The 17,653-nt window shown below is 35.3% G+C and overlaps 2 protein-coding genes across 5 annotated transcripts in view; one reads left to right on the top strand and one right to left on the bottom strand.

The window, feature by feature from the left end:
• Positions 1–70: 70 nt before the first annotated feature.
• Positions 71–4,429, top strand: LOC141443936 (uncharacterized). Its single transcript, XM_074109360.1, has 4 exons — positions 71–392; positions 523–732; positions 2,789–3,000; positions 3,419–4,429. Exons 1-4 carry the CDS (start codon positions 237–239, stop codon positions 3,513–3,515), a joined length of 675 nt encoding a protein of 224 aa, XP_073965461.1. The 5' UTR covers positions 71–236; the 3' UTR covers positions 3,516–4,429.
• A 6,469-nt stretch (positions 4,430–10,898) lies between these two features.
• Btk (tyrosine-protein kinase Btk29A) overlaps positions 10,899–17,653 on the bottom strand; it is a 39,217-nt gene continuing 32,462 nt past the window's right edge. For all 4 annotated transcript variants that reach the window (XM_074109320.1, XM_074109330.1, XM_074109348.1 and 1 more), the window contains 5 exons: positions 17,365–17,530; positions 16,247–16,342; positions 16,017–16,158; positions 15,557–15,690; positions 10,899–13,880 (listed from right to left, as the gene is read on the bottom strand). In XM_074109320.1, coding sequence (XP_073965421.1) covers positions 13,779–13,880; positions 15,557–15,690; positions 16,017–16,158; positions 16,247–16,342; positions 17,365–17,530 — 640 coding nt within the window. In that variant the 3' untranslated portion in view covers positions 10,899–13,778. The remainder of the gene's footprint in view (positions 13,881–15,556; positions 15,691–16,016; positions 16,159–16,246; positions 16,343–17,364; positions 17,531–17,653) is intronic.

Below are 17,653 nucleotides of genomic sequence, written 5' to 3'. Positions count from 1 at the left end.
GCACAGCGCGCGATCAATGATTGTCTATGGTTTCTTCAGTAATTTTGACAGTGACAGTAGATAAGTCCAAATCTTATCTTATCTATGTTACGTGTTTTGACTTTAGGTGTAAATGAGATGTTTTCGTAAAATATTTAAATTTATTGATTATTAATTTACAAATATATTACAAAACTATTTAACAACAAACCAAATCCGCTTTTCTTTGAATCTAATTTGATTTTACTGCGACCACGATGGCAGAAGAACCGAGGCCTGTAAACGAAGATGATTTGAAGCAACTAAAGGAACGAATGAATATAATAGCAAGCGCCGATCCAGCACAGTACCACAATGACTTCTCTTTACGAAGATATTTACGAGCCTTCAAAACCGTCGATAATGCATTTCAGGTAACCCATATTTAACAATTATCTTCTCTAATGTTTGCACTTGTTTACGAATTCACTAAACTCTTTATTTCTTACAATACAGTGATAACAATCTATCACTTTCATATGTGAATATCAATAAATGTTTCAGGCTATCATTAAAACCAACAAATGGCGCGCAGAATATGGAGTAACTGAATTGCATAAGGATACTGAACTAATAGAGAAGTACAAGGATAAGTCAAGAGTTTTGAAGCACCGAGATATTATTGGGCGTCCCATCGTTTACATTCCTGCAAAGAACCACAGTTCTAATGATCGCAACATTGATGATCTCACCAAGTTTATAGTTTACTGTCTGGTAATATAATAACTATGTACAGCATGTATTTTTGATACTACCTCAAACTTTAAGGGCAGTTAGTGAAGGCCCTAATAATCACATTTTATTATGTTTTAGTAAAAAATTTAGACATTATTTTCCTTACAAAATTAATTAGCACACAATGTATCGCTACGCAATACTACTTTGTTTTTATTCAAAACGTCGCACTTATTGATGTGACAGCTGTCACAGAACCCTTCCTCTCATATCAAATTATTGTATGTGTTACATTGCTGCTCGAAAATATTTCAAAAATTAATTGCGCTCTGATAATTTATTCTAAATTAATAATTTGTTTTGATATTGGTTCACAGCACTTAAGTTTTCATCTGGTTACAGTTTGAGGTAGTATCAAAAATACATGCTGTATATTACCCTGACTCCTGGGTGCATCCTTATCCTTCACAATATTATATTAGCATAATTATCATAATAATTTATTTTAATTGTTTTGTGGTGGAAGGTTTACTCAGATAAGATAGGTACAGTCAAGGACTTTAATTCATGGGCCACCATAGAACCTTTTCAAAGGAAAAAGTCATTACGACTTTCCTTGTTAATTAATGCGATGTCACTATAACGTTTACTGTGAAATGGTTCCATGGTGGCCAATGAATTAAACTCCTTGACCATGCCTGATTACCATGACATTGGAAAAAAACAGCATCTCTACTTAGAAACAAACCTAGTCTCGCTGTTAATGTCAACTAAACTAACTAAAAGAACAAGGAAACCAAATGATTCCCAACAATTCACAAGTTGGTTGAAGCTTAGGTTGATTTTAAGCCCCAAAATAGCTGAAACCAGGGTTGAAAAAAATCAAATAACAATATTTTTTTTTTTCAAAAAATCGTGATTTTTTCGATTACGAATTACGATCACGAATAAATATGAAGATACGCAAAACAAAATACATTATGCCCAGTTTTGAGACAGTTATTTGGGGCAATCGCATTGTCAGCATCAGTGGAAAGAGTCTTCCACCTTTGGATTTGTACAAATTCAAGTCAGGAACAGATTACGAACGGAAAAAGCTAGAAAGTTGGTGTTTCTATATAAATCCATCCATACTATTACTATTATTACTATACTAATATTATAAATGCGAAAGTGTGTGTGTGTCTGTATGTGTATGTTTGTCCATCTTTCACGTCGAAACGGAGCGACGGATCGACGTGATTTTTGGCATAGAGATAGTTTATGGGTCAGAGAGTGACATAGGCTACTTTTTACCCTGGAAAAATGCACAATTCCCGAGGGAACAGCGCGCGATAACCGAATTCCACGCGTACGTAGCCAAAAAGCGTAGGGCCAAAAGCTAGTATTATAATAATTCTAACACAATGTGATTATTGTAACATGTATTTTTACGAGCATGGAACACAGTAATAAAATTAAAATAAAAAAGCAAGGGTGAAAGCCATAAAAAAAATTAAAATAAGACAAATTTAAAAATATTAATAAAAGTAAAATAAACTAAAAACTAAAAGAAATTTGGAAAAGTATCCCCCTGCGGCATGGACCCAAAGATGCTGGCAGCATTTCCTCGCTGTATAGCAATGCTGATATGTTGTGTGAGGAAGCTGCCAGCTCTACGGTCCCCTGTGGTATCCGAGAGATGTTTGGATAATTCTTTAAAGATATTTTTTGCGCTGGGCCCCCACGGACCTAAGGTCTCAACCCCGAATGGAACAAAGTTGTATTCAGGGTCGAGACCTTTTTATTTGTTTATTTAGAGTTTTACGAGTACATACATAATTTATCTTTCATTTAAACTTTAAGTTTTTGGTTTGTATGAGAAATAGATTTCAGAATAGATTTTTTCAATAAAAATCATTGATTAAATCATGATATAAATCCAGCCCTGGCTGAAAATTACTTTCATAAGCTTTCACTTGAAAAATTTTGCTTGCATAGATTTCAGAATAGCATTGATTAAATCATGATATAAATCCAGCCCTGGCTGAAAATGAACCAATAGCTTTCACTAAGAAAAATTTTGCTTGCCTCATGATAGTGCATTGTTTTTCAGGAAGATGCTAGTAAAAGATGTTTTGAAGAAGTGGTTGATAACCTGTGCATAGTGTTTGACCTGAATGGGTTCACCCTATCATGCATGGACTACCAAGTGCTGAAAAACCTCATCTGGCTCCTCAGCAGACACTATCCTGAGCGCCTCGGTGTTTGTTTGATTATCAATGCACCAACATTCTTCTCAGGTTGCTGGACTGTCATTAAAGGATGGTATGTAGTTACTAATATAAACTGCCAACTGCCGCATGTAGAGTTTTAATTAATTAATGTTAATAAATCTCGAGGCTAATTCATCATATCCTGTTTAAAATTTTCCATTATTTTATTTGACTTTTAAAACTTTATACTTTTATACATATATATCATTCATCTAGATCAAAAGTAGTAAAAACAATAAACTAATGAACTTTTACAATCCAATTATTACAGTCCATTATTACTTATTTTTATATTTTGACTTGCGCCACTTTTGCATTCACCTGGTGAATTATTATAATAACCATTTACAAAAGTAGTCCAGTTTGACCTATAAAACTTTTAATTGATTGAATATTATCTTAGCAAACATCAAGATAAGATAAAAAATAATACAGATTGATTTAAGATATTGAAATTTTCTTATCTACAGGTTGGATGAAAACACTTCAAGTAAAGTAACGTTTGTGAGCTCCGAGATGGATTTATGTCAATATTTAATACCAGACATCTTGCCAACGGATGTGTAACTGCCACCAAAATAGTATTGGGCCAAATATTTGATAATATTGCTAAATGGGTCAGTCAACTTTTTGATGATGTTACTTTGTTAGAAAAATATTTGTAATTCATACTTTTAGCATGCTTAGGATATGAGCCATAAAGGAATTGCCTTAAAACAGTCCCAACTCCTAACTTTTAGTACATTTGTCCCCATAAATGATCATACTTTTAATAGCTAACTCAGGAGATGTTACCATGGCAACAAACTACATTAAAAAGTTGATTGACCTAAATAACGACAAGGCATTATACAGGACTTGATACATAATTAAGATACTTAAGGTTAAGCTTAAATAATAAATCTTAGATTATTTTGATAGTGTGTAAGGTCTACTGTGAATTATAATTTATGCATGTATTTTAACATGAGCATAATGTTCTTTTGCCAATCATAACCCAGGTCACTAATTTATTGCTACCATATTCAAATTTATTTCTATTCATGATTCCTAACGATATATTATTGATGCTTACTTCACTTCATATATACACAGAGCCAGATTAACTATGCTCTGTGGCTTAACTCTTACCTACTATTTGAATGATAATCAAGAATTAAGGTAATATATTATGCACAGTAAAACAGAGTAAATGTTTTTAAAATCCGTAAGTAACTAGTGCTTTTAATTCACACATATGTATTCGTCTACACAAGGTTAAAAGAGCGAGTTATTGATGTCTCTCTTATCTCCTCAAGTTTATGAATTTTTAAATTTGACCTTTAACAACGACTGTGAAGTTAATTATACCAATTAAATTAAACTAAACAATGTCAAACTAATCAATACCCCTTCGCATCGTACTTGGCCCAAACGTACCCATGAGCCCAGCGGCGTTGCCCTGTTGTATGGCCGATGAGATCCGCTGGACCACGTACGACCCAGAACGGGGGTCACCTCTGAAGTTATAGGTATTGTATAAAAAAAAATATATTTAAAAAAAGTTAATTTAATTACCATGTATTCTCTTAAATTAACTGTAAGTATATCGAAGTTACCGGAAATCAAGAAGAACATTGTGTAGACTGTTTTGCTTTGTCATGACGTATTTAATCTGTTTACATGTCTGCTGCTAGATATGTAGCTTTTGTTTTTGTTAGCGGCTAAAAGATTGACTGTTTTTGTTGCCAAAAATTCATAAATTGGCATAAAATCAAGTTAATTTTCTATAATACTGACCATATCATCATCCCAGCCTATATACGTCCCACTGCTGGGCACAGGCCTCCTCTCAGAACAAGAGGGCTTGGGCCGTAGTATCCACGCGGGCCCAGTGCGGATTGGGAACTTCACACGCACCATTGAATTGCTTCGCAGCTTTGTCCAGGTTTCCTCACGATGTTTTTCCTTCACCGCAAAGCTCGTGGTAAAATTACCAGCCACCACGGCTTATGGCTACTTGCTGGAAACACATAAATCTCGAGTTAGCGTTAAGCTCAGCTTAGTAGTGTTAAAATGTATGGAACTGTCAAGCTTAAGCCAGGTTTAACTACTAAATCTAGGTTTTTTTTTCTGAAAGACGGCCTTAGTAACCACAAATGAGACTTATTTTAATTAGTCAACTAGTCAAGCACATGTCTATACTATAATAATTTACAGTTTATGTTCGACACTGGTTACGAAATGTCTCATAATTATTGTTGTTATTGTTAGCATTTAAGTAAGAAACAAACCAACACCAAAAAGTCAATTTGTTATATTAAAATAAATTATTTGCTGTTAACTAAATATTACTATACCATAGGATTTATGAATAATAGTTATTTATGACTTTCCTTTATATTCAGTTTTAAGCCTTTTTTGAATCAGTTAACTTTTGCATACTATGAGTAAGTAAGTAAATGTAATATAAACCCCTAACGCCCAGAGTCCAGAGTCCTTTATAAAGGACTTATTGTAATTTTAAATTAAACTATGATAAATGACAAAGTTTGATGTTCATAAATCAAAAATTTGACTTGAGCGTTAGGAGGATAAATAACCTTGTTTTATATTTACTTGTAAATTAATATACATTTTTAACCTGTCAAAGTTTTTTCTAGTATAGTATTTTAAAAAAGATTATGTTTAACCGACAGCAAATTTATAGACAACCATTTTCTTATGTAAATCAATGGAATAAATAAATAAACCGGCCAAGAGCGTGTCCGACACGCCCAAGATAGGGTTCCGTAGCCATTACGAAAAAAATCAAGTAATATTATGTGCGTTATAACACAATTAAAACACTTAACGTCACGTCACTTACGGCACTTACGTCCTTTTGTTGAGAATCGCAGTTTTTCGGCAATAACTCGAAAACAGTATATCCGATCATGTTGAAACCAAGCATTAAGCGTTACCTTTCCATATTTTTGCATACTTTTTGGACAAACAGTTTACAAGATAGAGGGTTGGCACAATTTTTGCTACTTTGGGAGCGATTATTTCCGGAAATCTTCACTTAATCAAAAAGGTTTTTGAGAAACCTTACTATCTTTTCAAAAGAGCTGTCGAACTATGTGCCACGCGTTGATGCGAGTTAAAAATTTTTTTTTTTTTCAATTTCTGTTACGTATATGGAGTGCCCTCGATATAAATATTTTTTTTTGTAATTTAACTACAAAACTAAATAGCGGCTTTGACAAGACACCTGTACTCCAAATTTCATTGATATACATCTGGTAGTTTTCGAGTAAAATGTCTGTGACATACGGACGGACAGACAGACAGACGGACTTGGCGAAACTATAAGGGTTCCGTTTTTGCCATTTTGGCTCCGGAACCCTAAGAAGCACTTATATTTTTTAAAGTGAGTATATGTATTGGTTAGGTAGGATGCTGATATTCTCTAATCCTAACGACAGGGTATGTTTTAACTAAATACAGAGCATAATAGTGGCAGTAAAACACATGTTGTATTGTGCCACATATTGTAGCTTTATATTAAATTAGTAAACCTGAGTCAATGACGCTACATACTAAGGGTCGTATAAACGCCTGTAATTTTAAAAAATACCCTGTTTTGTATAGTAGGTACCTACACTTCTTTGTGATGTTACGATGTGCCCAAAGCTATTTATAATGTAAATTTTTTCGACTTGTAATTGTGCTCTCACATTTGAAAAGGCGACCATTTTTCCAACCCTGGACCCCCTGAATCCCAAAGCGGCAGCGCATCTAACCTAAGACGGTTTCAGTCTTCACGCTGACTTAAAAAGCCAAGTTCTAATAGTTTGTTAAAAGAATTAACGACTCACCAAAACGGTTTCAGTCTTCACGCTGACCCTTAAAAAGTCCAACCAAAATAACATTAGGTACAAGTTGCACTAATAGTTTGTTAAAAGAATGGTAACGACTAAGGTTATACCTGTGACTGTGTACCGACTAGAGCGCGCTTAAATATGGGCTTATATATAATCAGAAATACTGTATAATTTAAAACAATCACAGAGTAGAAAAGAATGATGGTTTTTCGACAGGCTAAATATCGCCAGGTGGCGTTAGTATCGTGAGGGCCGTTTGACGTTTCATTCTTGCTTACGATTGGCTCATTTAGTTATTTAGCCAATCACGAGCGCGACGCAATTGTCAAACGGACCTCACGAATTCACGATTCTAACGCCATCTAGCGATATTTCACCTGTCGAAAAGCCCGCATTGGTATACAATGCGTATGTCATGTGTCCTGGCCACCTGGCAAAACTGTATCATAACTATGATAAGTATCTACTATAACCTACAAGAAATAAATGATTTGGGATACTACCACTTGCATCACTTAAAGTTACAATGAGAATAATAATCCTTCTCGCTTGTACTGTCTGAAATAATAATGTAGGGAATGAAAGGAGGGACTAGCCTAATAAATATTGGTATTTTATTTGGGTTCGATATAATATAAGCTATCATTTTGTACCTATATTGTACAGTCACAACACGGGGTTCTTAAGCCACTTGCCACAGTCCGTAATTTGAGTGTAATGGTAATCGGGTTTATTAATTACAACATTTTTGACGTCTGTACTACGAATATAAAGTACTGGCCTTAACATTCTCGTGGTGTGATTGTAGAACACAATTATTTATTGTACCAAATAATAATCTTGTACCTGCGAATGATTTCGGTTTGAAATTTTAAAATGTCAACCGTTTTTTGGATGTGCCATCTTGACTTGGCTTTGGAGTTTGTTAATATATCTGTTCTAATTAGTCGTAATAATAATTTTAAACAGTAATGTATTATTTACACTTACTAATAAAGCAAATTATAATGAGTGTTGCACTATTATCTAACACAATATTTACTATTAATACTCTAACGTCATACTCTCCCACGCGGTCGCGATATCACGAAGCGAAACATTATATATACTGTGTTATTTGATTTCCGTTAACTTTAATAAGGGAACATTTCGTCACTACTTTTAAAAAAACACGTAGCTCAAAATGGATAATTTTTCAGAGTGAACTTTATGGACATTACATCAAGGTTCAATTTTGTTGACATATTGTTTTTAGAAACGAGATTTTTTCAAAGTAGTGGCGATTTACCAGGTCAAATGAAGTTAGTTTTCCCGAGACACTAACTAATACTACCTATTCGAATGATAGTCAAGAATTAAGCGAATTAATTATGCGCGGTAAAACAGTGTAAACGGTTCATAATTTATAACGTAATACCTTAAAGTACCTTGGTGTTTTTCATTCATACATATTTAGTAGAGAAGTGAGTTTTTTTATGTTTATCTTGTGTGTCACGTCAATTTGAGCTTTAACAATGAGTGACAACTTATATTATGCATGAAAATGGTTTCTTTTTTTTAACCCTTTTCCAGGCATAGTGGATACCTATAGCAACCACATAAATGTATATAAATATTCAACGATGCTAAATTTACAATATGGTACAAAATCAATTGAAGTTAAAAACCGGCCAAGAGCGTGTCGTACATGCCCTGGATAGGGTTCCGTAGCCATTACGAAAAACTCAAATAATATTTTTCTAAGGATTTCGTATTGTGTACCTACTGAATCTTCCAAATTTAGGTATATTTTATACCTTAGGCTGCTATTTACTCCTAAACTACTAATAATTCTCAAGCAATCTTAGCCGCTATAATTTTCCTTGTAAATTTTCCACCAACAGTTTAGATTTAAGAGGGGGGGGGGGGAGACGCTCGATTTCAACGAAAATTCAATTCTTAGCAACCCCCCCAATGGTTTTAAAAGACTTATCTAACGATACCCCACAATAAAGGGTGTCGAGAAAAAAAAACACCCCCACTTTTCGTCTATGGGAGGTACTACAAAAAATTTTTTTTTACTTTTTTTCATTGTACCACTTTGTCGGCGTGACTGATATGTATATTCATGTCAAATTACAGCTTTCTAGTACTAACGGTCTCTGAGCTTACCCATGGACAGACAGACAGACAGACGGACAGTCGGTATTATCCGGGCCGGTAAATAGTGTCAACCGTCTGTCGAAGTTAACGGAAATTATAGTTTAGGAAATATGAATTGGTAACTTCCTATTCGCTTCGTAATTCGCTTGGACTCTTATTTGATATTGACAAAAAGATCTAGTGAAGATTACAGATGGTCAAACCATATTTGCTGGACTATACCTAGGTACAGTCGAGTTTATAAACTTGTGTGCAAAGATCTGAACACGATTGTTAACGGCGTAGAAGCCTGTTCAGATATTTACATAACATTTTTGCTCAAAAGTTTGTGAACTCGACTGTACCTAATGGTTCGTAAATCAAACTAACAATCTCTTTCAATGTGAAAATCCATACATTACAATTCGGTCATTTCGGAGCATACGGCAAATACTACTAAGTATTCACACTCAACTTAATTCCATCCGTACATGGCGATAGGCAGACACGAAAAGCTAAAAAGTTAAATAGGTACTTCGTACTTTTTATACAGCGTTTCCTCAAAACACTCAAGTATTTAAATCTTATTCAGTTGTAAAGCGGGGACCTGTTCTATGAGAGATAAATAAGAAAAACAATTTGTATCTGATTACAATATTTTTACTTGTCTTAATAGTATTACAAAACAGTTATACAAATTAATTACTGTACAATCTGAAGCGAGTTACCACTACATGGACTTATCCACTTGGCGAATACTCCCGTCCTTTAGTAAAATCACATGGAATGGAGGACATGTTATTTATTAGATAGAACTGAAGTCTTCGAAAAGATTCCTGTTGCAGGTAAATAGACGTTAAACTTATAAACATCCAATAGGAAAACCTAAAAAAAAAAAATTTACTGATATGAATATATCTCTCATGAGGTCTATAAAACACATGGCTGCTCTATACATCATATAAGGTAAAGGTACGACTGCTCGTCAATTGCCTCAACAGTTGCAATCTTTAATTTTATATCATTAGCAATAGAATGTCATCTGTTGGATTTGGCCTTTTACCTTACCACAACGTCTGTATACAAGAATTAGTGATTTTTTATGCGAAAATAGTAGGCAAAGGATGTCGTTCATCAATCATCATACGTATTGCGAACGCATATCGATAAAATTATGTATAGCCAAATAAATTTATAGACGCAATGATTACAAGCGTCGGAATGTATCAAGTATTTTATGATACAATTTCAACGCATCTAATAATAACCGGCGACAAATTATTGGTGATATACCATAAACAACAAAACTGAAGTTGACGATAATATTCATATCAAATATTTAGTCTCACAAGTACCTGTATTTTGTATTCTTTTCCTAAAAGTAATAAATGTAACACTAACATTGGCACATTGTTCAAGGTGGAACAAGACATAAGCCTTTTAGTTAGTATGCTGAAGCATTCATTAAAAAGTTAAAAGCCGCATCACACGGTAAAGAATATTTCAAACAAAATGTTATCACATTATTTTTATGTATGTCCTTTACGCTGAATATGACTAGCTAGTTATTTTCTAAAGGAATTTTCAAAAATAACTTTCAACACAACACACATTGGAATGTTTTGTGACACTATTTGCTGCAGAGAAGTATTAAAAAAATATTTACAAAATTATAATGTCAAATTAAAGTTTTGCTAACTACAAAATTATATTTTTGATTTAACTTATGATAGTAATGCATTCCAACTCAAATAGATAAGAATTGAATTAGTGGCTTCTACATATACGAAATGAAAATTGATCCTAGATTTTTTTTTCAAAACTAGAATTGAATAAACAAAAAAAAACACCAGCAATACCTATTATTTTAGGGGACACAAACAATAATTGTCTTGAAATGATATATTTGGTTATTTTTTTCCAAAGACATCTAATATTTATGAAAGCAAGTACTTACTTGCCCGGAATTAGAGAGCAAATAATTATTTGCTCTCTAATTCCGGGCAAGTAAGTAACGCTTGTTACATGCAATATTTTCAGCGTAATGCTAAGTCGGTTATTTTCCATTACAAGAAATTACTATAGACTGCAACTTGTGTGTCATCTCCAATGACTATAGGGTTTAGACTGTACCACTTTCGGAACGCATCTTCTACGTATCACTATATCTGATACTGATAGGTACACAAAATGATCACAATAAACTATTCACTTCCTTAAAAGTTAAATGACATGTGGAACAATATGACAACACTAAGATATACATAAATACTGCTTTACGCGTAAAGGAATGACTACATGTACAAAAATGACACTATACCTATCTAGAAACTAACTTAAATATGTGTAGTCTTTTTATTTACAGTAAAACTTTAATGGATAATGATATGATATGAACGTATTAATTTAAATGAGTATAAACTACAGCTGAAATAGCGTACGGGCTATATACTTAATTGATTTGCTAACACACGGCATGTCAAAAGCGTTGGGTTGGCAGTGGACGTGGACGTGGACGGCGCTAGTGAGCTTGTAGTTTCTGCTGTTTAAAATTTAATAAAATCGTCAATTCCTTTTGAGTTTTTCAATTCCGTTTTATTCGATTTCACGTTATTGTCAAGATTCGCTGTCAAATCTATCTCATCTATCTTGACTCTAAGTACACTACACAAGCTATTGCTATAATTTATCTTACATGAGTTGGGTTTTCATTTAGTTTCATACAAATTACGATTTCATATTTTTTTAACTACAAAAATGAACATATTCTGCAATGTAAGTAAATTACCTAACGCAAAAATGTATTTAGCAGACGCAATCGGTCTGACTGATACAACCGCCTGCCTGGTTAACTGAAGCCCTTAATTACTAATTTAAGACAGTTTCTTGCCGGGTTCTCAACAGAAGTTTTTCGAACCGGTGGTAGATTTTTTGAAGCTCATAAGTGCTTGTTATAACCTAAACTGATTTTTGACTTTAATTGTAAAAGCCGGTATACGTGGTATAAACGCCGAGGCGATGGTTGAAATATTTCTCTCCTTTTTTTCCGCTACCGCTACAATCTCAAGTAATACAAAATTCTTTGCTAGGGCAAATATAAATTTCTACAAGCTCTGCAATGTAAGCCGTTTAGACCTTAAACGCACTGCTCAAAAAATTCACTTTGTGGATCGTTGATCTATTTCATGAATTAAGACATTACGATCTAAATGCCAAGAAGGATTATTCGCAGTAGTTCCTTTGGCAGTACAAAAAAGGAGCATTAAAGTATGAAAAGAAAGTAACTAAAGGAACTACTGCAAGTAATCCGCCAAAAACAGGACAACCGCTTCATTAGATGGCCGGGCAGACACATCACATCAGTTTCTATCATTTCGTCAACGTCAGAAATTAAGAAGCGAACTATCAGCGAGAAAGAAAAAAACCTTATTTCATAATATTAAAACAAAATACTGGCATTATCAGCTCTTAATTTTATACCACAATGTGCACAAAGTAATGACTCTATAAAAACGCCACACATTTGGTCTCTGCCTTAGTTCTCTTATCTATCGCGAGTCAATGAGACAGATTGAATTTAGTTTTTGACGAGCTGATTCACTTCGTTACCGGCTATAACCAAGTCACGTCAAGAAACTTTGAACATTCACCTTTATCACAATTTTTGCAGGCGCCCAACCGATCACTAAAACGCGTGAAATAAGTAATGGACTAGGTTGAAAGCACATAAGGGCCTGGCTCCACGATTAAGGATTACGGGTACAGCTCGGGTTCTGAATAAAAGGCTAGTGTAGCCACATGGATCCCAACTTTTTCTAATAGATTCAATGGATCAGAACGAGATGAAAATCACCAATTTTGTAGTTATGGAAATTATTTCAGATATTTAAAATTATTAATTCTTAAAACGATTACACTTCATATCTATATACTTCATTTTTTTAGCAAGTTATTAAGATAAACAAATTAGATCTCTTTTTACTGAAAATTACATTTATAAATTAAGAACAGCAAGTAACAATGGAATAATACATTGGTCATTCATATTGTTATAGTTCCATATGTCCCAATATTAACTGTGTTTTATTGAAAAACGCTTGAAGATTGTTTACTTCATTTCTATTGCTAAAAAAATATATAGTGGATTGGAGAATTATCTTTAACTATTGATTTGTACTTAACAGTTAAGTTGGGATCCACGAGGAGAAACTCAAAACTAGATCGGATTGATAATGCGCATAAATACAAAATAAGGTATCGTAGGGTTCACGTGACAGGCGTAAAGATGGTTTTACGGTAACGCTTTCGCCAGCGCGGATGATAAGCCTCGCGGGGCACGAGCTTTGTGTCTCTTGGATTGTTTCATAGTTCAACGTTCGTTTCGTTTGATCGTTTACATAGTTTTACGGGCCGCACTTTCCAACCGCGCTGGGTAAGCGTCACTGTAAAATCACACTAAGAGCTGATTGGCGTGCGCGACTATCACATGCGCAGAAAACAATCAGCTTACGTGCCGCGGACATCAAAACGTGGCAGTTAGGGCGGCCACATACAATCGGAATTCCGATTTTGAATGCAGTAAATCCATACAAATTTATAGACCTACCACATACAAACAGTAATTTTCCGTTCGAAGTTTTCTCTGATTCGGAATTCCGTATGGTAGCCTGTGCGTTCAGAATTGAAATAAACGTACGTGTGTGATGTGTTTACGGAATTCCGAGTGCACCTATGTGGCTGCCCTTAGATAGCGGGGTGGTACGGGGGTCGTATGTTATACGGGGGAGGCGGCGTGGGCGCGGCGCGCGCGCGGCAGCGTGGCGGCAGGCGGCGCGGGCCGCAGCAGCGTGAGCAGCAGACGCAGTCAATCGGTCAGCACGCCCTGCGCGACCACGGCCAGCTCTTCCTTGAGCCCGCGGAACGACGGCCGCTCCTCAGGCGTCTGACGCCAGCACGCTCGCATCACCTAAACGTGATTGACGATTAATGCTGGCCACTGATGCTCCAGTGTAGTAGCGCAAGAATAGTGTAAGAATCCGTTTCCACCAGAGATGGGCGAGGATGTGTTGCGAAGAATGTTTTTCATGAACCGATAGAAACGCTTCATTTGCCTAGCCTCGCTCCGCTCAGCTGTTTCCACCAGAGATGTGCTGTGCTAGGATACATAAATGAAGCGGTTCTATTGGTTCATGAAAAATACATTCCTCGCAGCACATCCTCACACATCTTTGGTGGAAACGCAGCCTAACGTGTGTCGGAAGACAAGCAAATTTTTGACATGTAATTTTTTTTATATAAAAGTTAGAATTTTAAGCCCAGTTTAGAGTTGGAAGAAAAATCATGCAAGTTACATAAACATTACATCGACCAAGTGTCTGTGTCATACTATACTTTGCAAGTTCTTTATATTAGACAAATATTATTTGTCAGATCTAGTTTTATTTATTTTACTGTATTTTTACTTTTATAGAGAACCAACAGAGATAGAATCATAGTAAAAGAGAACAAGTAGGTCCACTCCGACCCTTTAGTAGGAGACTTAACTGCCTACTCCAGTGCAGACGCTTAGGGTTGTCGACGTCTATTTTAGATAAATTACCTACCGGCAAATAATTTTAGTACGAAAGTTAACTTAAAATTGTCTAATGTCTGTGTCTAGAGAAACCAGACAGATTCTATGCCGTTATATTATTATTATTATACTAAATTTAAAAATATTATTTACAAGTTCGCCGGAATGATGTCGACTGTATACATACTACTCATGTTTACCTACACATTATACTATAACTATATTGTTTATATGCCACCAATTTACAACTATATCTAATACAAATAATACGTAAGTACGAATACGCGAACATAAAAGGTGATCATCTAAGAAAACTTAATCCTCCTTAAATTATCAGTGTGCGTGCGGCGGGTGCGTGCGTACCGGCGCCAACCGGCGCGCACACATTTAAGCCGCGCGATTTACTTTTGTTCGTAGTGAGCCTACTTGTTCTCTTTTACTATGATAGAATCATACAAAAACATATTATACTACATACTTGTAGTACATATTATACTACATACCTGTAGTATAATATTTTTGTCTCAAAAATAAATCTACCTCCTTACCGATTCTCACCAAAACATATTCCGATAATTTTAACTAGAATACGCACTAAGTATTATCAATAATAGTACTTAACAACAGGATAAAACTAAATCTAGTACGGTAATGGTGCAAAAAAAAACAAAGAAAAAGTACAGTGGGCAAATGCATTGTTTACATTTACTGGGAAAGATGAAACATTTGAATATGAAATAACCGTGAGATTCACTCATATTTAATAAAACGATTAAACAAATCGATTTAAGACATGATTTATCCGGATCCGTCTCACTGAACATGATTGGACATTATTTAAAAAAAAGTGATTTCTGAACTGGTTCGTGGACGTGTTGAAGATTAGTGATTTTTAAACAGGTCGATCGTATCAATTTTACTGCAGATTCTTTTAATCTTATTTGCATATTCCATTACTGGGACCCTGCAGGCCTATTAGCTTCTACATAGTTCAAATATTTTCTCATCAGAAATTTGATACTTAGGGCCTGGTTTAAATTACTCTTGAATAAAAACAGTAGCATACTCACGTTATAAATTTCAGGTAAACAGCCTGCAGGTTTCTCTAGCAAATGTCCCCTTTGGACCATTTCTACAACTTCAGAGTTCTTCATTCGTCCATACGGTACTTTCCCACAAGTGAACACTTCCCACATTAGAACACCTGAAATGAAGGATTGTTTCATGTTTACTATAAGATTGAAGTCGTCATTTTATTTGTCAGCAAGAAAGAACAAATGAGAAGTTTAGTCCTACAACTTCAGGTCGTTAAGCACTGTGCCACTGGAATTTTACAATCTTAGATTACACTGGCCAATCCTCAATCGGGGTTGACTGTACATATTTTTAAAGGGGTGTGAAAATGCAAACATTTACCCAGCAGCGGATGGTTAGCAATTGATTGATTGATAAACTAGTTCAATGGTAGACAAATTGTAGTGCCCGTTACCCGACCCGACAGTATAATGTGTGGTTAATTTAGATACCCACCGAAAGCCCATACATCGGACTTGGATGAGAAGCGCGTATAGTTGAGCACCTCGGGCGGCGCCCACTTGATGGGGAACTTGGTGCCGCCGGAGCTCGTGTATTGGTCGTCTAGGACGTACCGTGCAAGACCAAAATCTGCCACCTACGAAAAAAAGCGCTATATCTATAAACAATACCATTTGAGTGACAGACAATGCTGAAGACTAAGCATATGAACAAATTTAACTCACCTTTACTACGTTTTCGTCTCCGACTAAACAATTTCTTGCAGCTAAGTCTCGATGAATGTAATTTTGTCTTTCTAAGTACGCCATTCCTTTGCACACCTGAAACACAATAACAGCAAATTTAAATTTAGAAAAATAAAAATGTGTTTGCGTCATCAATTAAATGGCGTCAGTAACGTGTGTTGTCTGTTCTGGTTTTACTGCGCTAATAATTATTTTCCTCTTTGTTTGTTTTATATTACATTTGTGGTTAAGTAAGTAGTGTAATATGTACAGTCACCAGCATTAATATCTGACACGTCCTTCCGGCCCTAGAAATAGAGTCGTATCAGATATTTATGCACGCTTGTTGTGTCAGTTATTGGTGCTGGTGACTGTACATATGTACAAGCGACCTAACGCCTCGGTAGAATTGAAGAAAAAAAAGTTGCGCCCCATACTATGCATAAAATATATTTTTTTTTAAGTTGGCATATTATAGCTATACCTCGATAAGTTCGCATGTGACACTCGGTGGAACCCTGTCGCTGGGAACCTCTGCTCTCTTTAGCAAGTTTTTTTTGAGAAGTGAGGCAAAAGAAAAATAGTTATCCTGTTATTATTATTGTAATTAAAGATGATCTCATTGCACTAGGTATTACTTGTCCTATTATTATCTATTCATTCTGTGATACCACATAAGTTCTAAGTTTATGTTATTTCTAGATAAATGTATAGTTTATTTAGATACCTTACATAAAGTTCATTTATAAGTGTTCCTTAAACCTCTTCCTAAAAATTACATGAGGTTAAAATAGCATAATATGTTATGTATAAGTTAATTAATGTAATTAATTTTAAAATTGCCACGCCCCAACAGGGCATCATTTTTTATAATTTTTTGTAAAAGGTGTTGCAATAAATAAATACTGAATACTGAATGCTGACTACGACAAATTCGTATGTAGCACTCGGTGGAACTCTGTCGCAGGGAACCTCTGCTGTCCTTATTATCAAGTTTTTTTTTATAAGTGCGGCACATGCTGACTGCGACAGGGTTCAACCGAGTATCACACACAAGCTCGTAAAGTTATAGTCTCCATGTAAAGTAGTTGTGGCGTGCACTAGTGTTTATCTGGTACCTGTATACACATATCGAGTAGGACAGCGGGCGGCAGTTGCTCGGCGGCGGTGCGGCGCAGGTAGTTGAACAGAGAGCCGTGTCGCATGTACTCCGTCACTATGTAGATGGGACGGTGCTTCGAACACACGCCGTACAACTGCACCAAGTTCTGATGCTGCAGCTTACTAGAATAGAACGTCCACTAGGCATTTGAATCGGATAACCATAGCAATAACGGACCGCCACGCATTAAGAGCCCCTTGTTTATAAAAAATAAAAAGTTGACACGATAGCCAAGTTTATGTACG

Source organism: Choristoneura fumiferana, chromosome 2 (genome assembly GCF_025370935.1).
Source record: "Choristoneura fumiferana chromosome 2, NRCan_CFum_1, whole genome shotgun sequence".
Taxonomy (NCBI): Eukaryota; Metazoa; Arthropoda; class Insecta; order Lepidoptera; family Tortricidae; genus Choristoneura; species Choristoneura fumiferana.
Note: the sequence above shows the minus strand (reverse complement) of the source record. Positions and strands in the feature narration are given on the sequence as shown.